At 39.0% G+C, this 26,667-nt stretch overlaps 1 protein-coding gene across 1 annotated transcript in view; it reads right to left on the bottom strand.

Moving 5' to 3' along the window:
* Positions 1-26,667, bottom strand: part of Nbas (NBAS subunit of NRZ tethering complex) — a 261,552-nt gene that overhangs the window by 129,024 nt on the left and 105,861 nt on the right. The window contains exons 29-35 of the mRNA XM_051181643.1: positions 24,856-24,958; positions 22,315-22,544; positions 18,432-18,544; positions 13,125-13,238; positions 5,755-5,868; positions 2,430-2,587; positions 1,612-1,698 (exon numbers count right to left, since the gene is read on the bottom strand). Of these exons, the coding sequence (XP_051037600.1) occupies positions 1,612-1,698; positions 2,430-2,587; positions 5,755-5,868; positions 13,125-13,238; positions 18,432-18,544; positions 22,315-22,544; positions 24,856-24,958 (919 nt within the window). The remainder of the gene's footprint in view (positions 1-1,611; positions 1,699-2,429; positions 2,588-5,754; positions 5,869-13,124; positions 13,239-18,431; positions 18,545-22,314; positions 22,545-24,855; positions 24,959-26,667) is intronic.

Genomic DNA, 26,667 nt, shown 5'->3' on the forward strand with positions numbered 1-26,667 from the left:
ATATATGAAATCTGCCTTCATTTATGAGTTATAATTTAATATGGTTATTACCTCTACTGTTAATGTATAATGCATGACAGCTTATATCTAAATACTACATTATACTCTGATAATAGTAGCTATAATATTCTGAAATGTGCTTCATTCATCAAAATTACTGAGGGTTTAGATTAGCACTTCATGAAATCTAGATCTATTACAAGTGGCTAAAAGAGGAAAGAGGAAGACAGAAAAGCTTTGAAGAAAAAATAATCACTTTGGAAGGATGCCTTTGATGTCTAAGCAGACACGGAAAACTGATGTGGCTGGCTTCATTGCTGACAAGAGTCTAAGTATGTACACACTTGTGGCAACACAGCATGGTTTAGTCCAAAGAAGTCACCCTGGGACCAGGTTGACACACCTGTGATTCATTGTAATACCAAAAACCAAGAAACCCAAAAGTCACAAAAGGCTTTGAATGGACTGTTTTAAAGGTGGCTGGGGATTCAGAACAAGCCCATGGAGCAAAGCTCAGCAGAAAGATGGTCTGATTCTATAGTAAACAGAAAAAAAAAAAAAAAAAATAACCTTCTCATACTGACCAAACCATGACAAGACCTGAATAGCCACCACAGGTCATAGAGAGCAACTAGGCTGGAAATACATTAGACTTTACATTCTTTATTTATCTCCTTATTTCTGTTACTCATGGACTAATTGTTAATGAGTGGATAACGCCAACGGAGCTCTAGCAAACATTAGGCATCCACTGACAAGCACACCACAAAGGAGGTGTAAAGATAAATGACACTATCTTCATTGACCAAACACAATACTGTATCTACTGCAAAGTGACACAATAGAAAAATGTGAGGATACTTAGGGAACACAAGGGAAGTTGTCCAGCAAAGTATTAGAAAAAAAATATTTCAGAAGAAAGGGCTCAAATTCAGAACACAAACGAGAAGGGTAGGAAGGGCAGAGAGGTGTGACACAACCTACTCAGAGAATAAGGAGGGGTGTACCATGACTCACACAGTTTGAAAAGCACCACCAACAAATAACACTGCAGAGACCATCAAAGTAGATGTGACCATCAGAGTGGATGTGCCTAGACAAGGCAGATGAGTAGATGGTGAAGAATCAACAGAGCCAAGTCTTCCTTAGTCAACAGAGTTAAGTCTTCAAGTAGACCTGCGAGATGACTCCCACTACACACAAGGTTAGTGACCACTGGCTCCTATTAGAGCTGCCTCGACTCTGAAGAAAATCCAGAGCTTCTAGGAATGGCAAGCTAGATGATTACTAATCTGTACAAGGATGAGTGTCTAGGACTGGTCAGGACCATGAGGATCTCTGAGAACAAACAGCGGAACAGAGGCTGAACTGGGAAAGCTATTTGAAACTGGTCACATGCTATTTCTTCATCTCCATAGGGGTTTCTAGTAGCTTTATTTGTTAAGTTATGAGCAGGAAACTTTTGAGTAGCTTTCCATGTGAATGTTGTCCACACACACACACACACACACACACACACACACACACACACACACGGCATTGGGTAATTGATCCCATTTCATTCCACACACAGTATCTTTGAAACCCATCCCTTCCACACCTCTAACATACCTCTTGGAGAACTTTACCAACTAAGGGAGAGACACTGATGTTTTCTCCTTCAGGATGGATCTGGAAATTCACTCTTTGATAAAGAATCTGAAACAAGAAGGGTTGTGTTTTGTTTTAATTTCCTTCATTTCACATTGTAAACTTGAAATTTAAGAAGTATTGGGTGCTTCCTCTATGGGGGGAGAGCTATTTGATAATGAACAGTTTGGGGCAACAAACTGTTGCCCAAACAAAACAAATCAGGAGTTTGGAAACAGTTTCACAAGGAAGTGAGTTTCAGGAATGGGAATCATCAGAGGGAAGTCTGCTACAACGGATGTGTCCCTGGCATGAAATGTAAAGTTCACAGTACCATCCCTCTGTCAGCTCTGTTACTCATGCAGCAGGTTCTCCCCCTCACTTAACATATGTGAAGGGAATTTAGCATCTCTCCAAGGCCAATTTCCACTCATGATTTCTCAAGGACGCCAGAAAGAGTATATGATAACACTTCTTTTAACTAACATAGTTTCAGATATGGTTCACATGATCATTTCCCATCTATTTTATATTACATTTCCTTCATTTTTCAATTATTTATTTCCTCACATACTTGTAGTTTTACAAAAACCTCTTATACCCTTTCTTCCTTACTATAACAAAGGTCAACAACACTTTAATATCTGCAAGTTTTCAAATCCCTCTTTGATTGACAACCATCATTCTTCTAGTGCACTCGTATGCTACAAAAATAAAAATTGACCCTGTGTCTCAGATGAATACACTCAACAAAATAAACTTCCCACAAATCAGAGTGTATTGTGTTTGTGATCACTTACCTCTGTTTGAAGAGAGCTGCTAGCTGCCAGAAGAGGTTCAATGTTGCTGGGAGGGCAATGCGTCAAAGCAAATGACATGAGCTCCTGACGAGTGGCCAGGTCCCTGTAACCTTCTGATTGGCCCAACTGGCTACAAACAGCCCAACTTCCTGGATATCCTGAAAAGTTAGCAAACAAGAAAGAGTGATTTACACAAAGGAAGAGTACTTCCAGCAAAGGTGACAGGGTATAGCAAAGTCCTAACTAGGTCTTGTGGTACAAAGGCAAAACAGCAGTCATTAACAACACAATGTGAATAAGGCATAAATATCTAAGGCTAGAAAAGAAAGATTTGACCAATTTGTTACCCACAAATGCAGGGCTACTCCAGACAAGTGTTTTTGACAGAACCCTTTAAATTTCAGAATTGATATATGAATGCAAATGATTCACTGAACTGATGTTCAGTAAAAATGTGGATTCTGAACTCAAAATACTAAGAGTTTCACACTGCCCAACCGCTCAGCACACATGTGAACTGGAAAAAGCTCCAATACCACACCTTCATTTACAACTAGCAAAAGACAATAATGAGCCCTTTTCTCTAGGGTTGTTGAAAGTACTAAATAACATTTGTACTTGAAAGTACAACAGAAATTGCAAACTGCTATAAAGAGAATTAAAGTACTCACACAGAAACAACCACTTCATAGATCTAAGGTCAGGAAGAAATGGACTTAGCCCAAGCCCCAGCAGATACTTTTCTACAAAAATGTCACACTATGAGTTCTTCAAAAAACATTTACTCTCATTTGAAGGTGGTACAGGCTAAGTGAAGATTTTGCTCTAGGATTAAAAGCATCCACACAGAATCATGCCTCTAAATATGTACACTAAAAATAAATTCAGGAATTAATCCCATGAAATAAAATTAATACAAAGAGTTCTAAAAATAATTTTGGATACAATAATATTTGTACAGAAAACAATGACTCTGAACTTCATGTGGCAACATCACAATTAACTGTAAAGTTGGTTTTCATGGAATGTCTTTTGTTGTTATTGCTGCTGTTGTTTTATAAGTTTGATTTTTTGAGACAAGGTCTCCCTGTGGAGCAATGGCTGTCCTGGATCTCAGTCTGTAGACCAGCCTGGCCTCAAACTCACAGAGATTCACCTGACTCTGCCTCCCAAGTACTGGGATTAAAAGTGTATACCCCCACTTTCTAATGATAAGGTTAGGATATTGACTTCCAGACTGTAAAATCACTTGTCAATTTCTTCCAAAGGTCATGTCCTTGACCCGAAGGATAGCCAGGTTCCTGTTCTAGGCCAGGCCTCAGTCTAGTCCTCATCGCTCAGGTTTGCAAACTCTTGAAGGCTTGAACATGATCCACATCCTCAATAGCACATCAAATATTGCTCTCAGAGCCTTCTGGGTCCCAGCCCCTCAGGCCCGTCAGGGTTCAGAGAAGGAACTGACAGCAAGCTCAGAACTTGGATCTGAGGGTGAAATGAATTCTCCACTATGTGCTTTTCTGCATCAGTTTCTTTACTGTTCTGTTTCTACTCTAGCAATCCTGTCCTACTTCAGATTCCTCCTAGCTTCTTCTAGCTTCTTTTGCTCTAGTCTCTTAAAAATCTCCCTTCCCCTGGAGGCTTGAAGCAAAAAAAAAAAAAGGAGTTACAAAAATAGCTTATAGCTTGCATTGGTCGGAAACACATTCTTAGGATAAGTGATAAGGGCAGAGCCATCACCATGGCAACATAAGGTCCCAAGGCCAAAGGAGAAAAATGAAAACATGGGGGTGGTGGGAGTTATAAAATGCCCAATAACAACTTTAAGACACAGATCCATTGTTAGTAGACAGGCAAGTGAAAAATTGGAATGTTTTCCTTAGTAACCTTGGTTGGACATCTGTGGCTATGATCTTGCACATAGCTGTAAGGTTTCAAACTTATGATCTATTTACAAAAGGCCTTTAGTCTAGTTTGAATTAGCTCCAAGGTGAAACTGAGCTAATTGTGTGCAGTTGGTCTGAGTAAAAGAACAAGGCAGGCTGTTAAGTATCCACAGTCCTTGTGGGACAAATAGATCCAGCTATGCAGCATGTCCCAGTATTTATGCCATACATCAAAAACTATATAACTAAATGAAAAATCATCTTTTTGACCATCCACAGTTATATGTGCCAGTAACTGATTCATATGCTGCTGGGGTTTGGAGGTGAATCCCACCATGGCTTCACAGGGAATTCACAGTAAGGACAGTGACTACTCAAAATGCAAGTATTCCCAATGCCCTGTGGGTGGTCTCCTCCATGAGAATGTGTGATTCCCCATGGGTTAGCCTCATGATTTGTCAGCTGTTTTCTCATTGCATAATGCTATAGACCACAGCATATTGTAGCTGACACCTTCTGCCCTTTCCCCTAGCCCCACTTTCAAAGACCTTCCTAAAACAAGTCAGGGATGACTGTTCCACCCAACCTCCCTTCTTTTCATTCCCTTCAACTGACCACTTCATTTGGCTCACAAGATGTAATGTCCATCTGTCCGTGGTGTGTGAGGAGCTGGGTCTAATTTCTCTCACATAGTAATTCTGAACAGTCTTCCTTACAGTTACTAGTCACTAACAGGCAAAGTGCATACACAGGGCTGGAGATGGAGCCTCTATCACAGTAACAGAGTTCACTAGATGTAAGAAGCCCCAGAGCAAATCCCTAGAGATTAAACAAGTGCAGGTACCCAGCATGAGCATTACAGGGGTTACCACAGTGCAACATGCTGCACTGAATTTTCCCTATTTGAGGATAAAGGCTCATGATAGAAGGTATTGTATTTTCTTCCACTGAGGAATGTGTGCTTTAGATGAGAAATTATTCCACAATAAAGTCTCAATAATCTTCCAAGACAAGAACTTTAAATTTAATTTAGAAAATATTTAAACCAAAATTCCTTCACAATTTTTCAACACTTTTTTTCTATCATTATGATATGGAAATATTGACTATCCAATTACAAACTGTAGATATTCTTCCAAATTTTATTTTCTAGAATATATAAAATAGCATTAAAATGTTTCATATACTATCATTTCAAAAATTATGAGCATATTTTAGACAGGGAACATAAAATCAGAAATAAACTATTATACCTGAGCCCATTAAAATATTAATATCAATATACAAACACGCAACATGCATGCTTGTTAGTAACAAAATATATCTCAAGCAAACATGTGTCTGTCTGTCTTACCAATCAAGCTGACTGATTTCATAGGAGCCTGTCTCCATTATTTATCATGTAGAACGGATGTGAGCAAAGCACTAAGTTTTCTACTCACCCGAAGCCATCAGCTCCTGACAATAAGTACTGGCTGCTTTGTAGTCCTGGACATGCAATGCTTGTTCTACTAACAGGATCAGAACCTGGCCACGCCTTTCTTCTGGGTCTTCACCTGTATACACATGTATACAACATGATGGTTAAAGTAGCCTCAACTGATTGAGTTCATTGACAACATGTTTCAAATTCACAAGTAAAACAGATTAGATTGATTTTTCACTGATTGGAAGTAGACCTTCCGATCTACTTTTTGCACATAGAAGATCCCCTCAGTCTCAGAAGAAATTGCTGATTAATATTAGTTCTTGAGATACCCACTTCTCACATACACACAAGTCCAGGATAGTCTACAACTGTACAAAGGATTGGAACAGGTTACAAAATGAGGACTGGTAAGGTAACTAAGCAGGTAAAGGTACTTGCTATCAAGGCTTATGAGCTAAGGTCAATCACCAGGACCCACACGATGGAGGGATCAAACTAACTCACCCAAGTTGTTTTTTTACCTCTGCTCTCATGCCACACAAAATAAATAAAATGGAAAACCCAAACAAAGCTTGTCTAAAACTGATGGAGAAATGTTGAGTAGGAGGATAAGTGAAGAAGGTAATAAAGTTATACTTTTTTTTTCATCTTAAAATTCAACTAGTAAGACTAGATACGGTGGCACACACACCTGCAGTACTATCACTGACACAGGAGGGTTTCCAGTGTAAAGTCAGCCAGGGAAGCACAGTGAATTCAAAGCCATAAACACATCTTGCCTCTAAAGCAAGCCACCAGCAACAACTAAGTCTTTGAACAAACTACGGGCCCTAGTAAACCTCAACTCTGTGCTTGCCCTCCACACTTCAGTCTCTTACCAATTAGGTTAGCCAGAATTCCCCCACTATGGGTATATTGTATTGCCTTATCTCATATGTTCATTTCTCATCTCATAACATTTGACCATTCTCGGCTCTTAAGGAAGAACTCCATACTCTGTTTAGTTCAGTGAATGGAATCTTCTCTTCCCCTTGATGGGTGTTCTTGGTAAACACATACGCACACACACAAAGAGAGAGAGAGAGAGACTTACATGCACACATGCATGTACACAGGGCACACAAAGATTACACTAGTATTTGTAGTTCAGCCTGTCATTAAGAAGCACATAGTAGAAGGAAACTCCTGCACCTCCGCTTCCTACAAAGGCAAACCAAAATCAATCCCAGGAAAAGCAGTAAAACACCACAGAGCTACAGTAGACCCATTCATTCAGTTTAACACTGCCAAGTTAATTGAGACTACTGGGATGCTCAGAATTTGGGAAAGGCAAAACAAAGTTTGTATGCCCATTACTATAGTTACTACCTCACACATGTTTGTGGCCTTCATGATACTCTGTGCTTTAATGAACACAGGATTCCTGAACAAATGCCAAACATGGAGTATTAAAAAATTACTTTCCTTATGTTTCAAAATATTGGTAAAACAGTGAGACTAAATTGATGCTGCAACACACTCTCTGTGGAGGTTTTAATGCACAGGGACTTTACAGGGGCTCTGCACACAGCTGGCTATTGTGGAACAACACATGTTCATTTGAGTATAAGGATTTCATTTCTCTACTGACCTGTGTATGGTCCCATAAATTTGAGACAGCTTCTGTAGAAACCAGTCACATCTGAGAGTCCTACTGGGCCTGAGAGCTGTTACTAGAACACAGAGTCAGCCTGGGTTCCACAACACTGACTACTCCTCATCCTCAGTGCACAGGACACTCTCTTAGCTCTTTCATCAACAATTTATGGTCATGAGAACCACCAGGTTGACTATGAACTTGGCCATGTTGAGTCTTCTTTACGTTGTGCTCAGTGTACACCCATTTCCTATCTTGCACCTGCCTGAATTTGCTGATATAAATTTTGAAGAATTGTGGAACAGTACAGGCCCAGTCTTTTAAATAATAAGACCTCATTTTTAGTGTTGAATAGTCAATGACAGAAGGAACCAAGCCCTCAATGATTACACAGGCTACACTGGAGGGATTTTGTTTTTAATTTATCTTTATAAAAATGTATGACACATTCCTTGTACTTAAAAGGAATATATGAGAGAAAAACGTATGAGTACAAAGCGCTTTTCAAAATGAAAAACTTTAGCTGTGACAATCAGAGACCACTACCTGTCCAAGTAATACTCTCGAGGACTTAGGGGCTAGCTTTTGCTAAAAGCACTAACTCTTCTCCTGAGCCTGCAAATGTGCAGTAAGTGCCTAAAAAGCTTGATAAACATTGGTCTCTCTGTCTCCATTGCATCCATCTCCTTCACCCAAAGTCAGTTTGTCCTCAAGTTTCAGAAACAGCAGGTCTAATGGAGAAACAGCTGGTGGGAGTATGATCTATCCCCAAACAGCCATGACTGTATACTGAATCAAGGCCCATGGATCAGTCATAAGATAATGATGAAACAGGCCAGAGTCTGACTCTCCCTTACCTGCATAATCTAGGAGCTCTGGATGTTTCCCTGGAAGACTGATGTAACATCATTACATCCTCTTAGCATCATTTCAGCTATAGTGGTAAAATTGTTTTTTGATTTTTTTTACCTTTACTCTGGTTTAGGGTCAGGTGGCCAGACCCTATATGCAGGCATCCTCACAGTTGAGCCTCTGGTCTAGGGCCCTACTAATCAAGGCCAGGAATCAGAACTGCCAATTAACCGACCCTAAGTAGGAGTAGGATGTTTCCACTTCAACATTTTTTTTTTTTTTTTGTTTGTCTGGTTGGTTTTTTTTTTTTTTTTTTTTTTTGCTTGTTTTCTTAAACACCTTACAAAAGCAAAAAGTTTTCCTTGTTTACTCCACAGGACCCTGAATCAATCCAAGTTTGATTCTCCCTAACCCATCATGCTATCTGGTGAAATAGAATGATTACAATTTAAATTTCCATTTAGCTTTTAACAAGCCCTTTAAGCTTCTTACTGAAAAAACCTCAGCAAGCCAACACTAAAGCAATGGTTTAGAATATCTCCATTAACAAATATTAAGCAAATATTAAGAACTTTTTAAAATATCTCAGTCATGTAGGACATAGGTATGTCAAGAATGGCAAGGAAATTTTTTTCTACTATCTTAATGAAATTTTTTGTTATTTTAAAAATCATAGCTCAGTTCAACTGTGTATACACTGCAACTGTAAGGACAACAAGGAATTTAGCATAGTCCAAGCCAAGGTAATTATGAAAACCTATATTACATATTCCACTAAATAAAAATGTGTTATGCTACCTAAAGGTGTCAAAGGTATTGTTATAACAGCTCCACCACCCCCAAAACTAGTTAGGTTACATGACATTTTTGTCTCAGCTTTCCTGGAAAGATAGCAGCAGGAAAGAAAGCATTGGTCAACAAATAATAATACAACAGTTCACTTCATGTACACTATGATTTAACTCAAACTTATTTGGGTATGGATAATATTATGCTCTATTTTTCATTTAGAAAAGGAAAATCAATCTTCCCTCTACCTTTAATGATTCTTTTTTTGAGAAGACTTCCTGTAAAAAGATAGCTTAACTAAAAAAAGATAAAAGGAAGCTTAACAATGTGTGCACTTCCTATATGCATGGGGCTCCAGCAAGTGATAAACTACAAGGCAGCATCTTGGACATACCATCCACTGACATAGTGAAAGATCCTTCCACACTTTCCTCCTGAAGCCCACCCACACATCCTCTGTTAAATTGGCATAGAATACTTTGCTTCTCGATTTTCGAAGACTTACTCATGACCAACCACATCTACACACGTAAGTGTGAATACCATGTTTAATATAAACCCATTTTCTACTTAATACTCTTGAAATGTTTGCATTTGTGAACAATATATACAACAGCAAAAGAGCATTTTTCCCTCATGTATCTTGACTAGACTCCAAACACTAAACTTATTGTTGAAGACAATGTGCAAGCTTCTAACACCTAAATGAAAAGGCTAATCCTGATAATCTTGGGTGGCAGATGGAGTCACAGAGAATGACTAAAAGACGTAAGAAGTGGGAGTGGGGGGTGGTTGTGAAAGGTTCCGATGCACAGGTCTAAGGCTATATGTGTGGAACCAGTTCCTAATCTTCTCCCCCTGCCAAGTGAATTTCAGACTCAACCAACCCACCTCACAGTAGCAGAAGCCAACTTTGTACAGGTGTCTCTCAGGCTGTATTGCTTTGCTTCTCTAGTAGAATCAGGAGTAATAGAGCAATGGATTTCACCTATTCCTTCTTTTTTTATACATTTCTTCAAATGAACAGGGTCTTGATATGTAGCCCAAATTGGCCTCCAACTCATAATCTTCCTGTCTCAGCCTCTCCAAGAACTATGAACATTTACATGTGCCTTTATACATTATGTCCTCTTATCTAAAATCAACAAACCCCATATCTGATGATTTCTGCATAGTCATATAACTGTAAAAGTGTTATGAATGAGAGAAAACACACAGAAGCCACTGAACGCTACCATATAACATCAGAAAGAGTACACACACAAGACAAAAGGAGAAGATAACAAGACAACTGCCTAGCTAAAAACCAAACTATGCAATTTCTCTAATCCTGTATCTTCTCTTTCAAAATGAGATCTACCTGTGTGCCTATAAAGCACACAGTAACAAGGATCAGAGATAAATATTAAAGAATGAATTATTAAAGAATGAAACTGAGTGAATTATTAAAGAATAAAATTGAAATCATTGTTGTTAATAAATTTTACATGAAGAACAGCCAAATAGCAATCATGAAGTCTAAAGTTACTTAGCTGAGAGTTAAAATCTAATCAGGGAATCCAAAACTCAACAGGATTAAGAGAAAGCCTTCAAAGACTGATGCTTAAAAAATGCTGTTAAGCACATAAACTTTTAGAGAGAATAGCCAGGAGTGTGGAGGCTCATGAAGAGCTATGAAAGCAATGATTCACGGATGGTTGTGGTGCTGGTGTGATTCAATCAGCACCTAGGAGGCTGGGAAAGGAAGATTTGATAAGAGGCTAGCCTGGGATCCATAACAAGAGCTTTCCTTTAGTGGTGTGTCTGAAGAATATTAGTGGATCTGCAACAGACAGTTCTGGGTACTGAAGAACAATGTAAAACACATCTGCAAATAGCTTCCGAGGAAGGAGCCGAGCGCACCTTCCCATGACAATGAGTCGTCGTTATTTATGATGACTCTCCTTACCCACAGTTTACTTTTGGAAGTTTTGAGTAGCATGATGGAACTGAACACTGCCCCTTTGTACTCAGGACATGAGTCATCCCTGTATGCACTGTACTATATGACACTGTCTATGCAACCTGTTCTCTAGTCACTCTGCATCATTCTGCTATCAGTCCCATTGTGATAATGTACAGTGCTGGATCATGAACTCTTTAACTACTTAGTGGGGTCCTAAAGTGCCAAGATGATAATGTTTGCCATTTGGGTATGCCAGAGATGAAATGAAGCCATAAAAGACAACCTTTAAGGAAAAGATGAAAAGTCTTGACCTAATGAACATAGTAAGAAAAGTCTTTGGCCTATGAAGCTACTGAAAAAGGGAAATGTCACTGTAGATTTATCACCACAACTCAAACTCCAAAAGCTATGGCCACTGGGACAGGTGCAGTACTATGACAGAAAAGACATTAACTTTAATACCTGATAGCTATTTTTATGTAAATGCAAATGGCTCACAACATCAATTTGTTAAACAAATTTTATACTTTAGCCTTATATTTCAATGATACTACTCCAAGTTGAGATATCATATAAGAGACAGCACATTAAAAGTTATGGTGTGTGGCCAATCTGAGATGATCTGAAGTTTGAGAACTAAAGTAGCTGCAATAAGAAAAGCAGGTTCAAGTACCATGGATTTCCACATGCTGTTAAGGTATCCTCAAAAAGGAATGTTCTCCTCATAGAACTGTTTGAAGTTGCCAGGTCCATTCATTATATGTCACAAACAAAGCAAGACACTATCCTAATAGGTGCAGAGGAGATACACACAGCATCTGTTAAAGCTGGGTCCTAAAGAAGTCCATCCTTCATGTTCAAAGAGCTTTGCTATGCATGGACTTAGCTGCGGCTATGACTAACCAAAGGGGCAGCTGTCCTGTTTCCTAGATGTAAGATTTGGACACATAAAGCTTACAGATTGGTAACAGGCACACCACACCACACACACACACCACACACAAACACACACACACATACACAAATATACACAATCAGGACCAAACCATTTTTCTGAGTCTACACCTAATATTCTTCCAGATGGCACAAGATGCCTCGCAGAGAAGCACGGCTCCAAGACCTTTCCCTGTCTGTAGCAGATGTCAATGCTATGCTCCAAACTGAGAAGTGACACATGTCTTCTAGAAGTATAGGCCTTAATAAGAGTTCTACTTATTAGGACTTTAAAATATTAATCTATGTGTCTATTAAATGCATTGAATTTTCAAAGGCTATAAATAAAAACAAATTCTCCTTACTTTTCAGTCTATCCCATAGTTTAGACTACAATAAATTCAAACATTGTTTATGGAACAAAACACCCAACAATTATTCGTGTGTGTGTGTGTGTGTGTGTGTGTGTGTGTGTGTGTGTGTGATATACATATATATAAGACATACACACACACACAAACACACACACACACACACACACACACACACACACACACACACACACACAAAATACAAACCTGGCACTAAAATATTCTGGCAAGTAGGAGCACTGTCGTTAATAGAGCATGAAATGTAGAGTCAGAGATTTCCCTTAGAAGCCATGCTCCTACTTCATCCTGGTAAGCAGCATGCTGTACTCCTCTGAGTGTCTATCAGAAAATGGGAAGCTAACCACAACTGTGACAATTTCAGAGAAAACTAAATGAGATAAAATGTAAGAAAACTGTGACAAATAATAAGTGCATAAAATTTCCTAACAAGGTTATCAGAACTATCAAACTATATCTTGTTTGTGAGTGTGTTGGTATAGTGGGCACTTCCCACTAGAGTCTTCTTTCAATGTAACAATGATTTCTGCTAGTCTCACAACCACACACCCTGAGTAAGTTTCATTTCAAGAACAGTTGGTTCCCCAAAAAACTTCAGTACAAAAACGTACTTTTATAATATTCCAAGTTCCTAAGAAAACAGTGTTCTTTGCAGGCAGGCAGGCAGGCAGGAAGGAAGGAAGGAAGGAAGGAATGAAGGAAGGAAGGAAGGAAGGAAGGAACGAAGGAAGGAACGAAGGAAGGAAGGAAATTGTTCTTCTGATGCTCTAAGCAAATTCTGATGCTCAAATAGACGGGTGTGAAAAATGGTACAGGAGTTTGTCATTCAAAAGACTTACCTGCTACCCTCAGCAACTCAGCAAGGTCTAGAAGCTTGGCAGATTGTTTGTAGCATGTGGGAGACTGGGAAACACACTCCTTGATGAGGCTGATCCGATCAGAACACAAGCGCACTAAAAAACAGAAAATGAAGAACTTGTGAAGACACAAACGGATGTTTCAAATGTTCAAGTGTAAGGGAACCAAAATGGAATTGTTAATCTCAGACTGGCTGCAGGGGCATACCCTATAATTCAACAAGGCTGAGGCTAAGGCAAGAGAACCACACATTCAAGTCCAGCCTAGACTATACAGTATCCAGCCCAAGCTCAAAGTGTGTGTGTGTGTGTGTGTGTGTGTGTGTGCGCGCGCGCGTGCGCACGCACGCACATGCACATGTACACACACGCACATATAGTGTTAAAGATGTGGTCTCACTAAGTAGCCCTGATTACTGACCTGTTGGTGCACTTGAAGGGGAGAGCTTCAGGAGTAAGTGGTTCTTAGTGTAGCATTAACAAGGAGGATAGTACTGCCTAGGCAGCTGGCTTGCAGTAACCATGACAACTACATCAGCAGCAGCTAACATAAAATGGAGATGAACTGTGTTTCAGGCACTGACTTATGTGTACCAACCACACAACACCCACCCTAATAAACAGGGTAGTATCCCCAAAGGAAGCTGGGGTACAGAGATCTTAAAATACTTTAAAAGAACACTGAAAAGAGGCAAGTCCTGAGTTGAACCAAACTCCGTAAATGTTGTCTGTGGCTTTATCTTTATTCCTAAATCATTATATAGCCTGTCCTTGGGAAATTTCTCATGTGTAGTTGGCTGAGTGGAAACAGAAGTCTTAGGAAAATTAAGATTTGGTGGTTTTTCTTTGGAATTAGCCTTTTATTTTTACATTTTTATTATAACTGGATTTGGAACTTACAGAAAAGTTTGCAAGTGAGTTTGCAAAAATACATTGTATTAATTCAATTCACCAGCTAATAATGTCTTCTAATCTTATAAATGTATACAATATTATATATGCATACACTCATACTCACACCCTTCCTCCCCCATATGCATACACACAGAGAAAGAGAGAAAAATATCTTTTTTAACCATTTGAAGAAAAATTGCAAACCATGTGTCCTTTACACATCAGTATTCCAGTATGTATCCTGAAGTTCAGGATGTTTGATGATGGACAGTTGTACACTGCAGGACACTCATCCTTCTGAAGACTTTGTGTAAAATTACAAGGCAAATGTTTCTGTGAGTTAGCTCCTTCATGATTGCTGCATTCAATTCTACAACTGAGTACAACCTCTGAAAATTTCATTAATGTCCCCAGTTATCCATCCCAGTGGTGTATCCCAAATGTCCACCTTGCTAACCTTAGGCTTGCACTATGGCTGCTTTGGACAAAGGATGAAGTGCCATGTGGAAGTAAAGGCCACCACACAGAATAATTCCCCTGCTGACGTTTCCCTCTCCATGGGAATGCTGTCTTAAGGCATGCAGAGCTGACCATAATGGGCAGTTCCATTCACATAATCCAGTGATTTTTAAATGTGGGCTTTTCTCTTAGTTATCTGTTCCCATTTTACATGATTTCCTCAAGATTAAATATTATAATGATTATGAAACAGTTACTTTTTACATTCTAAATAGAGTTTAAAGCAAAGCATTTTATGGATATAATGCTTACACACACAAAGGAAAGCCAGGCCTTACATGCCTTGTATAGTCAGTGAGTGGTTACCACCTTCCTTCTAACCACAACCAAGGTGGGAAACTGTAGTACTAGATTGTCATCAACTCATTTCTCCACTCAATGAAACACTTCTTTGCTTCATTCATCCTGAGCAATGTTTACTAATAATAGATAAGTGTATTCAATTGAACAGCAAGAGTCTAAGCGATTACAATTGCCACACACAAATCAACTCTTTTTTATCTACTGTCTGAACTGCTGGCACAACTAAAACAAGATTTCTCTTTTACTGACAATCTCAGGATTGTCTAAAGTTAGGATGACTAACTACCTATATTTCCACAAACTATTTATGAACATTCTTGAGCTCTTGCAGCACCACAGGAAAGGAATGAAAATTTTCTGTGTGCAATAGTTAAAAAGCTGAAAATCCACACGTGTTTTTGTAACTGAAGATAACTTTCTCCATACAGAGTTCACAAGAGCAGATCATATTTAAAGCCACATGCACATACAGACATCTTAAACACAATTAAAAAGCATTAAGCTATACCTCCACACACAATCAACTCACAGAGGACTCACAGAGGGAATAACTTGTACATAGCATAATACAGTTCCTCATGCTTCCCATGAACTCATTCATTCATCATTATTTGATCAGTGTCACTGGCCTCCATCTGCTAGGACGGAGCAGCTTCTGTAGCATAAGCAAAGAATTCTAAAACAAAGCAATGGAACAAGATGAACTCTGTGCACTGACTTCAATAAAAACAGCTGGACGTGGCTTCCTGCATATCAAGAAACAATATCCACTATTACTAAAGACGACAAATAGCAGTGGCCATCTGATTTTGGGCAAAACAACCGTACAGGAGGGAGAGAGGCTCCTTCTCCACATACAGAAATCTGGTGACAGACATTGTGATAGCTAAGTTGAAATCAACGTGGGAAGCTGGTAAGCCTACAGACATTACAGTAACATCTCTTTCAGAAAATTCCCAAAAGGTGTGGCATTAGCAGGCCTGGTTTTAGAAGTTCAAACTCACATCTTGTCAGACAAAAACCACTAGGAAACACAGTGCTAACTGATCACCTCAATACCTCAAGAGCATTCTAAAGGACCATAGCGTGCAGAAAATTGTTTTGTACAATACATCAATCAGCTCAGGTTATTTAAGTAGCTAATGTACACATCTGAATGTGCATGCACACATGTAAGCATGTGTATACACACACGCACACACGCGCACACACACACACACACACACACACACACACACACACACCAATGCTGCAAATATTTATCCTAAAAAAGATAAAGGAGAAAAAACTTACTATATTCTAGAAACTTTCTGTCCTGAAATTAACAAATATATTATTGGTGGAAATAGTTAGTAATTAAACATTGTAGAATAAGCTGAAATGGTTTGTAGTGACTTTCATAATTTTAAGAAGCTCTGAGTTCAAAAGTTGTATTAATGGTGCATCTGAATAGACCATCTAGGATCTAACAATCTACCCATCACCTTACATTTATATCCAGAGTACCATTTACAACTACAAAATAATTAAGGCCAGGCAGTGACATTCAGAGTAAAAACAGTCTATGTCTTTCAAACATACTAGCTTTTACTGAGAACCAAAACTTTAATGAAGACCCATATAAAATTTAAAACTGTGAGACTGTGACTACTGTGACAAGCAAAGAATCATAGTTTCACCAAGTGAAACAAATGCAGCATAAACAAAAGTCACACATCTTAAAATAATATTCTACCACAAATAGCACCTGAAGGAACTGAGGCTTCTGTTTCGATGTGATTTTTTTTAATTTATTATTTTACATGGCGATCCCTGTTCCCTCTCCTTCCCTCCCTCTCTCCTTCCCTTTTACACTCTCTGCCCCCTCACATGCACCCTGACCACCCTCCCCTCCCATCCTCCCACCCCAATTCCACATGTAGAGCATGCAGATGATATGATAGTTTACATAAGTGACCCAATAAACTCTACCAGGGAACTCCTACAGCTGATAAACACCTTCAGCAAACTAGCAGGATACAAGATAAACTCAAAAATACAGTGCCCTACTTTATTCAGATGACAAAGAGACAGAGAAAGAAATCAGAGAAACATCACCCTTTACAACAGCCATAAGCAACATAAAGTATCTCGGGGTAATGCTTACCAAACAAGTAAAAGACCTATATAATAAGAACTTTGTGGCTCTAAAGAAAGAAATTAAAGAAGATACCAGAAAATGGAAAGATCTCCCATGCTTTTGGATAGGTAGGATAAACATAGTAATAATGGCAATCTTGCCGAAAGCAATCTACAGATTCAATGCAATCCCCATTAAAATCCCACCACAATTCTTCACCGACCTTGAAAGGATAATAATCAACTTTATATGGAAAAGCAAAAGACCCAGGATGGCCACAACAACCCTATACAATAAAAGAACTTCAGGAGGCATCACCATCCCTGACTTTAAGCTCTACTACAGAGCTATATATAGTTCTGAAAACAGCCTGGTACAGGCAGACCAATGGAATCGAATTGAAAATCCTGATATTAACCCACACACCTATGAACACCTGATTTTTGACAAAACAGCTAAAAGAATACAATGGGGCGAGGACAGCATCTTCAAAAAATGGTGCTGGCACAATTGGATGAGGGTGTGTAGAAGACTGCAGATAGACCCATGTCTGTCGCCATGCACAAAACTCAAATCCAAATGGATCAAAGACCTCAACATCAATCCAGCCACACTGAACCTCTTAGAAGAGAAAGTAGGAGGTACCCTTGAACAAATTGGTATAGGAGACCACTTCCTGAACCTATGTGACTTTCTTTTAAAGAGGAGAGGACAGTTATGATGAAAACTTAGCAAGGAAACAAAAAGATGAAATGAACTCAACTATAGTTCCCTTGTCACTTAGTTGCAGCTGGTTCTAGAGTTAGGGACATCAGACTACAGCAGCCAACCAAGAGCACTTCTCCCTAGGCAACCAACTCTTCATTCAGTGGTCTGGAGTCCTGGATCTGAACAGACTGAGGATGCAAGATGCATTTATCAGCTATGGCCGGTGAAGACCTGGGATGTAGCAATGCACCATCCTCATAGCTTAGGATAAGTACTTAGGATAGCTATGTGACCAATCTGAACAAAATGAAAATCTCAACTGACAATTAAGTTCTAAGCAAGAATTCTCTCTTGTTATTTTTAAGTCAAGCCTGGGAATAGGTAGCTAGCTAACAATCTATGAAAGTAAAATACAGAAATAAGTTTTACGCAAAAACTGAAGCAAATCTACAACTATCATCCATAAAATGATATCTATATTTCTTCTGATCCAATAGCCTCACTGCTCAGTTGTTCTGTTACAACTGTTATGTCTTTAAAGGTCATAAACAAGAATATTTTTTTTAATTCACAGCAAATAGTTTTTATTTACGACTTAACTGCAAAAATAAAAAGCGAGAGACAATAAAATCCATAACTAATGTATTAAGATTATCAAAGTTACTTTCACTGCAAAAAAATAAAAATGAAAACTACTTTATTGGTGCAAAATAAGTTAGCAATGCAATACCAAGCAGAAGACGTACCTTGCAAAGGCAGGATCTTTACCCCAAATTCTTCAAGATACCCCAGAGCCTGGATGAGGTCTAGTTCCTCTTGAATGGTAGCTGGCCTGTCCGTTATGAGCTGTAAACAGCACCTACAAGAAATCAGATACATTTTGAAAAGCAACAGCATAAATTCATCCAAGTTACCTTTCTATGCTGGACAAGAAGTGCTCCAACACATATTTATCAAGCACCTATCAGACACCTGGTCTGTCAAAAGACTCTCCACTCCTTCCATATCAACTCACTATAGGACTTGAAGTTCTAGCTGAAGGAGAACAAGTGAATACAAATGGAAAAGGGAAAAGTCAGAGTATCACTATTTGCAGATGATATGATAGTATATGTAAGTGACCCAATAAATTCTAATAGGGAACTCTTACAGCTGATAAAATACCTTCAGTGAAGTTGACAGAACAAGATTAACTCAAAAAACAAAACCAGTAGATCTTCTATACACAAATGACAAACACGCTGAGAAAGAAAACAGGGAAACAATATCCTTCACAATAGCCACAAACAAAATGAAACATCTTGGAGTAAATCTAACCAAGCAAGTGAAAGACTTGTATGACAAAAAACTTCAAGTCTTTTAAGAAAGAAACTGAAGAAGATATGAAAAGATGGATAGGTAGGATTGGTAGTAAAAATGGCCATCCTAGCAAAAGCAACCTATACATGCAATGTAATCCCCAATAAACTTCCATTAAAATTCCAACACAGTTCTTTACAGACCTTGACAGGATGATACTCAACTTCATATGGAAAAGCAAAAAACCCAGGATAGCTAAAACAAAGACTGCAGCATATATCACCATCCCTGACTTCAAGCAGTATTACAGATCTATGGGGATAAAAACTACATGGCATTATCATAAAAACAGACAGGTTGATCAACAGAATCGAATTGAAAACACAAATGTAAATCCACATACCTATGGACACCTAATTTTTTATTTAAAAAAAAATCAGAATTCCACAATGGAATAAAAGAAAGCATCTTCAACATATGGTGCTGGCCTACCTGAATATCAGCATGCATAAGAATGTAAATAGATCCATATCTATTACCCTGCACAAAACTCAAGTCCAAGTGGTTCAAAGATCTCAACATAAATTGTCTTGAATGCATTAGCACAGGAGATAACTTCCCGAACAGAATACCAATAGCGCAGGATCTAAGACCAACAATTAATAAATAGGACTTTATGAAACTGTAAAGCATCTGTAAGGCAAAGGAAACTATCAATAGGACAAAACAACAACCTACAAAATGGGAAGAAATTTATGCCAACCCCACATCTGACAAAGGTCTAATATCCAAAATACATAAAATAACACAAGATACTAGACATCACCAAAACCAATAATCCTATTTAAAAAGCAGGTACATATCTTGAGAGCGAATTCTCAACAGAGGACTCTCAAATGGCAGAAAAGAAATGTTCAACATCCTTAGCCATCAGGGAAATGAAAAAACAACTCTGAAAATCCATCCTACACCTGGAATCTAAGCAAAAACTGGGGGGGGGAGGGTAATAAAAATTATGTGTACACAGCAAAGAGTTGTTGTTTTAAAAAGTACAAGATAAACTTAATGAAATGTCTTGAAGGCACACGCAAAAACTTAATTTAAAAAGCAGATGAGGAATAAAGTTAAGGAAACTATCCATTCATATCCTTTTATATTCTTTGAATGTTGTCTTAGTTATGGTTACTTCCCCAAAAGCAGTTTGAGGAAGAAAGGCTTACACTTTCATCTTAGTCCATTATTGAAGGAAGTCAGGACAGGAACTCAGCAAAGGAGAAACTCAAATAGTAGGGAACCTGGAGGCAGCTGCTGATGCAAAAGTCTTGGGAGGATGCTGCTTACTGGCTTGTTCTTCATGGCTTGCTCAGCCTGATTTTTATGAATTCAGGACTACCAGTCCGGGATGGCACCAACCCAATGGGCTGGACCCTCCTCTATTAATTACTAATTTTAAAAAAATTCCTACAGGCTTGCCTACAGCCTGATCTTACAGAGGCTTTTTCTCAGTTGAGGCTCCCTTTTCTCCAGTGACTCTAGCTTGAGTCAAACTGACATAAGACTATCCAGCACAGTTAGATACTTTTTGTGTCCTCAAGTAAAGGCCAGTTAATAAATAGGAAGAGAAGAGATACTTTCTATACTCCATACCATGATAAACACAGATGCCTTAGGGCTCATAGGCCACAATTAGTCCAGCACAGCATTAAAGACACATGGGACCATCTGAAAATCAAAATGCATCCTTATGGGATAGACAGGATGCAATGAAGGCACGGTGTAGTAAGGGGATTTTATAATCATCTGAGAAACACCTGCCTAGAAGCTTTAGGTCAAACACAACTTGAAATTTCAAAGGATATTCTATTTGATATTTCCAGCATTTGAAATAAAAATAGTATCCCTGGAGAGAAAGAAACAGATTTACTAACTACTTTAAAGAATTCTGTCAAGTTCGGTAATAGTTTGAAGAAAGAAAAAAAAAACCCTGATTCTGTCATAAGTTACCACTAGGGAAAAAGGTTGTTTTCACCTTTGCCAGAATTGAAGCAACTACCAGTCATTTAAGGGGAAAATGAATCCAGACAGCTCTCACAGCTGAAACCATGTTCAGTGAGCTTGAAGATTAAATGGTAAGCATCAAAGTGTATAAGAAATTTATAACAATTAGTATTTCAAAGGATGGCATAAAGGAATTTAAAAAAAAAAAAAAATCCAGAGCTGCTGAGATGATTCTGACCTTGAAGACAATTGGAGTCCAGTACCCATGTCAGGTAGCTCACCTGACATTCCACACTTAAGGGATCTGACAACTACTTCTGACCTCCACAAGCATCCACATACATGTGTACACACACTCTCTCTAGAAATGAGAAAAATGAGAAATCACAGCTAAAAAACTGGGCAATGAAGTCAAACTAGGACAGGCAACCCCAAATATCCCCATGCTGTAGAGAGGGTTGTGTATGTATTGTTCATGTGTGCACACTGACACACAGAGGCCAGAGGCTGACCTCAGCTGTGTCTTACCTATTCTCATTGAACCTAAAACCACATTAAAGGTCATAGCTTTGGGAAGGTTAAGAACCATTGCTCTAAACAGAACAGGACCATTAAAAGGCAAGTCCTAGAAGTCTTAAAATTGGATGCTTCCTACTGTCTTCCTGTCTTACCATAGAATACCTTCATCTACCAAAACTTCCTATTCTCAAACTTCTTTATAAAGTGGGAGAGTAAAAGTTCACGATTTTTCAAAAGAGAACAATTAGAAAAAGCTTCTCTAAAGCACTTAAGGTTCAGCGGTAATACAAATTGGGGGTAAGTCTTATTGAACTCTGAGTTTTATAGAAATTTACTTTATAAATACTAATTTCAATTCATAAAATCTTCCCCCATGACCCATGAAATTTTTTTAAGTCTATTAGAAACACAGATGTCAAGTACACCTGTTTCTTGTGTTAACTGAAAGGAATGGCCAAAAAAGAAGCTGAATTTAAAATTTAGAAACTTCGACCCAGACTTAATTTTGGAGCAGATGCTATGCAAGAGGTAAACACTACCTACAGGCTCAAATTTCAGAACTTGAATTTATGGATGAACACATGAACATCTTCTAACAAAAGAGGAACAGAGGTTTACAGATAATGAGCAAAATGACTCGGCCAAAAGAAAGCTGATGGGGGGATCAAGATAATTCAGGTATTTTCTAATTCATTGGTTGCATCCCTTCAGTAAAGCAGTACACAACAGCAGCCCGTGTAGTGTAGACGATGTGCAACTGAGATAACCTGCACTGGACGTGCATGCAGCACTCACAGCACACAGACTTCCTACCTGGCCAGGTCCATGCAGCTGTCGGTGAGGTTAGTGGAAGAGTTGAAGTACTCTCTGCTGGCAGCCAGCACCAAGTCAATACTTCTCCCATATCCAACCCTGTACTGGACTCTTCCTTTCTGGGTTGCACCAGCTGGAAGACTAGCTGAACAAGCGCTACAGTGCATCATCTGCCCTGCGAGGTGCATGTTTTCCAGGTGGCTGGAGCAGAGAAGGCTTTCAGTAAATATCTGGGGGGGAAAGAAACATCCAGAGTTATTGATAATGAAGTGAGACTCAGTTCAACAAAATGAAGATTCTGAAATATGAAGGAAATAAATCAAAACCGTATCTATCCTATAGCTGGGTGTAAATTGACATAGTGTGTGTATTAAGTCAGCACACACTGCCTACATTAAAACAGGTAATTTAGTCTTCTCTGAATTCCACCTCAATAAAAGAAAAAAATTAGCTTTCAGAAAGAAATTTCACTGGATGAAACAAGTAAATAATGCTATTTAAGGCATGATTTCAGTATGCAAAGTTCAAATATAAAAAAAAGAAAAAGAAATTGAAGGAGGATGTGATAGCATACAGCTGTAATCCTAGCACTTGAGAGACTCAGATAAATAACAAAGCTGTAGGCCACCCTGGACTACATAGATTGCTAAAAATAAAGCAATTAAACAATCAATAGGACCCACTGGTCAATTACTATACTCACTATACCCTACTCAAACTGGACCCATTCCACTGACTGTAACAGATGTGTGACTACAAGATCTGACATACATAATACGCCATTGCTTACAGCACAGGCATTCACTTTCTCTATGGTTGTGGAGCAGGGATCAAACAAATGTCTGTATGTGGTAGGCAACTACTGTCTCTCTAAGCTGTAGCTCAACATCCTCTGAATTCACACTTAGGAGTGAGTCAGACTATAAACGTAAACTTACATATGAACATTAAAGTGATGCCATGGAGCAGTGAGGTTTTCTCCAGCTTGGACATTAAAATGTGTTTCAATAAAATAAGAGACAATGATGGGAGGTATCTTACAAAGAATAACTTGATGGAGAACAGGAGTTTCCTTTTGCTTTCACTGTATTGCCTATCACTGCTCTTTTGGGAAGACGTAACTAGACAAGCCCTTATTTTGATGTCTGGCACAGAAAATTCACTCAAAATAATAAGAGTGGCTATATAACAGAAACTGTGATGAAAGCACATGTTGGCCCTCCTCACCAGTGTCTGGCAGGTGAATGTTGCACACCCAAGTATAAGCCAAATGAACTTTCAATGGATTATTCACGAGAGCCACAGAGCAGTAGTTCTCAATCTGTGGGTTGCAAACACTTGGGGGTCAAATGACCCTTTCACAGGCGTCACTTAAGAGCATCAGAAAACACAGATATTTACATTACAATCCATAACAGTAGCAAAATTAGTTATGAAGAGTAATAAAAATTGTGTTATGGTTGGGGCTCCCCACAAAATGAGGGACTGCATTAAATGTTCACAGCATTAAGGAGGTTGAGAGCCACTGCCATAGAACTTCAGGACCAATATTGAAAAAATATAATTTATTCACCCTAAAATGAGTAATCTCTAAGTCATTTTATAGGCAGAATGTCAGTATTTGTCTACCATGTTCGAAGTTAGGACACTGTGATTTCAAACTATTTTCTAAGGACAACAAAGCTTAACAGCCAAATTCAGCAAATACAGAATTTGTTAAAAGGTACAAATTAAAAAGTTAGTTTTGACAAGCCTATATGTATGTATGTGTGTGTGTATGTGTGGTATCTGTCTTCTAGAAACTTTTAAAAACTTATAAATGCTTTTTAATGGTCTCTCAGCAGAGACAAGCTCAAAGGCATGATAGTAAAATGCCTACCTAGGACCACAAGGCCAAAACCAAAAAAAAAAAAAAAAAAAAAAAACACAGCTCCATTATAAAGGCAGGCTATACAGTGGAGGCAAGCTATTTGAGGTCCTAGCAGATATAATTAGTCAGCCTAGCCATGACAATTTATCAGGAGTTTTCCAATTAAGAAAAAAAGACTATATTCCAGGTTGAGTGAATGTTGTACGCACAGTCACAGCTTGAGGGAGCTACTGCAACACACTGTGACATACTGTGGAGAGTGACCAAGGAAAGAGTGACCTAGGAGGCTCGGGCTGCTGTGGCTTCCCATGCCACAAGTGCAGGTACCTACACAGTGATCTGGAACAAGCAAAGGATTGTATGAAAGAGATCATCATGCCTGTGAATAAATGTAAAGCAGAAGATACGAACACATGAAGTTATCAAGTTTCAGGCAGCATCAAAACCTATCGGTAGAAATCATGAGAGACTCAGGGTTTTTGAGGACTGATCTGCTAAGCAGCTGGCATTGCAATAAACAAAGCAAAGATAGAAGGGGAGTATGAGAAGGCTTCAACTCAGAGTACTAGTTGAATGATCATCAATCACAGTTGTCTCTTAAAGACTCGCTCTTGGGGCAAAACACAAATTTCTAAATGAGGAAAAAAAAAAACTGTTAGAGCAGCAGTTACCTCATAGCAAGCGTTGGAATCCAGGCATGTGTACACCTGCTGCTGCATAGTCAACATGTCCTGCAGTAGCATTCTCCAATGAGACTCACTGACAGGAGGCTGCCTGGGGAGAGGGAGAAGGACACATGAAACCTGACCCCAAAAGCCCAGGTACTACCATTCTATGCACATTCACTCTCCAGCAACCCATAGGGCTATCATTACAGGAAAAGGTAAACAGAGTTCCAAGGGGGAGAGAAACCCCACAGCAAAATAAAGCTGAAGAACCAGAAACAAGTTCCAAATGTCATCTTCACCTGCACCTTCTTCACAGAACTTTCTGTTTGTTGCTTACTTGGTTCTGTTTAGCTTTGGAACATTGTCTCATCATGTACCTCGATTGAGCTGGGATTGAACCCATGTGTAGTTCCAATTACTCTTGATCCTCCTGCCCTAGACTCTACTATGCTAGGATGACAAGTAGAAGCCACCAGGCTTGGCAATACAAGTCTTTTGAAATTTCATTTGAACATTAAGGCACAGAAAGCAACCATAGACAGCTCTTAATACAGGTCTGGGGCACAAGAACCACCCACCACCAGAATTATAGCTGAAAGTTGCTCTTAAGTCAGTTCTCACTCCTCCTAATGCTGGGACCCTATAATACAGTTCCTCATGTTATGGTGACCCTGAACCCTAAAATTATTTCCGTTGCTACTTCATAACTGTAATTTCACTACTATTATAAAATGCAATGTAAATATCTGATATGTGACCCCCCAAAGGAGTCATGACCCTCAGGTTGAGAACCACTGCTTTAAGCAGACTACCAGGCAGCAGTTCATAAGCAATAATCAGAAACCTTCAGGAGTTACCTTCTCAGGTGACAGCGCAGGGACAAGTTGCCAGAACCTCAAAGTGGTTACAGGCTTTGCCACCTGTCTCAGGAAGAAGCTTTAAGCTCCAAAAAAGAGAGTATTTTTTTTTTTATCACAATTCCTGAGACATAATTTTCAAAATTCCCTCAAAAGAAAAGTCAGGAAACACACTCAGGAAAGACCAAAGCCTTCAGCTCCTACCCAGACAGTGTTTGGTTATAGTTCATCCCTGCTGTGCAGGGGACTGTACTCATGCCCAGCCTTGGTCCTGTGGGCTTGACAGGATCTTAGCTGGCTCTGTATAGCAGCTGCAGACATCCAATGCCTTCATTAATCACACAAGCCTCAAGGGGCAAATAATCTACCACAGGGAGAAATGTCATTACCCTTCCCTAAGCAAAGCTTAATCTCTCTCTGTACCCTATCTCCATACTCATCAGCTAATTGTCACTGTCCTGGAATTACTAAGAACCAGGGAATATCTGATGGAAACATCCCCTGCCCCAGTGCTCAGCAACGGAAGATAATAAATGTGCATCAACAACCCTCCCTAGATCCTCTACAAATAGATGATTAATAAATGAGAAGGTCAGTATGGGGCTTCCAATCATTCTGCACAGCCCTTGCAGACACATGGCCTCCTGACTGGGGCAGCTAATGGCTATTGTGGCTTCTACCCCCATAAAAGCCTCTTCCTCCAAAGTGCAGGTACAGTGAGGTTCACTGGCATCTCCCAACAGTCCACCCTTGCTGAACTGCTAAGACTCTAAAGCCTTCAAACTGTTTTCCATCAAGTTTACCCCATGGGAAGGCAAATTTAACATAGATTTTGCTATGTTGGGTGACAGAGAGTAAGAATGGCACATTTTCCTTCATTTTTACCCCTTCTTGACTGATTTATATACTTCATCAACCCAGTTTACTCTCTGGTCTATACTAGACAAATTCTGCATAG

This window comes from Phodopus roborovskii, unplaced genomic scaffold (assembly GCF_943737965.1).
Source record: "Phodopus roborovskii unplaced genomic scaffold, PHOROB, whole genome shotgun sequence".
NCBI lineage: Eukaryota > Metazoa > Chordata > Mammalia > Rodentia > Cricetidae > Phodopus > Phodopus roborovskii.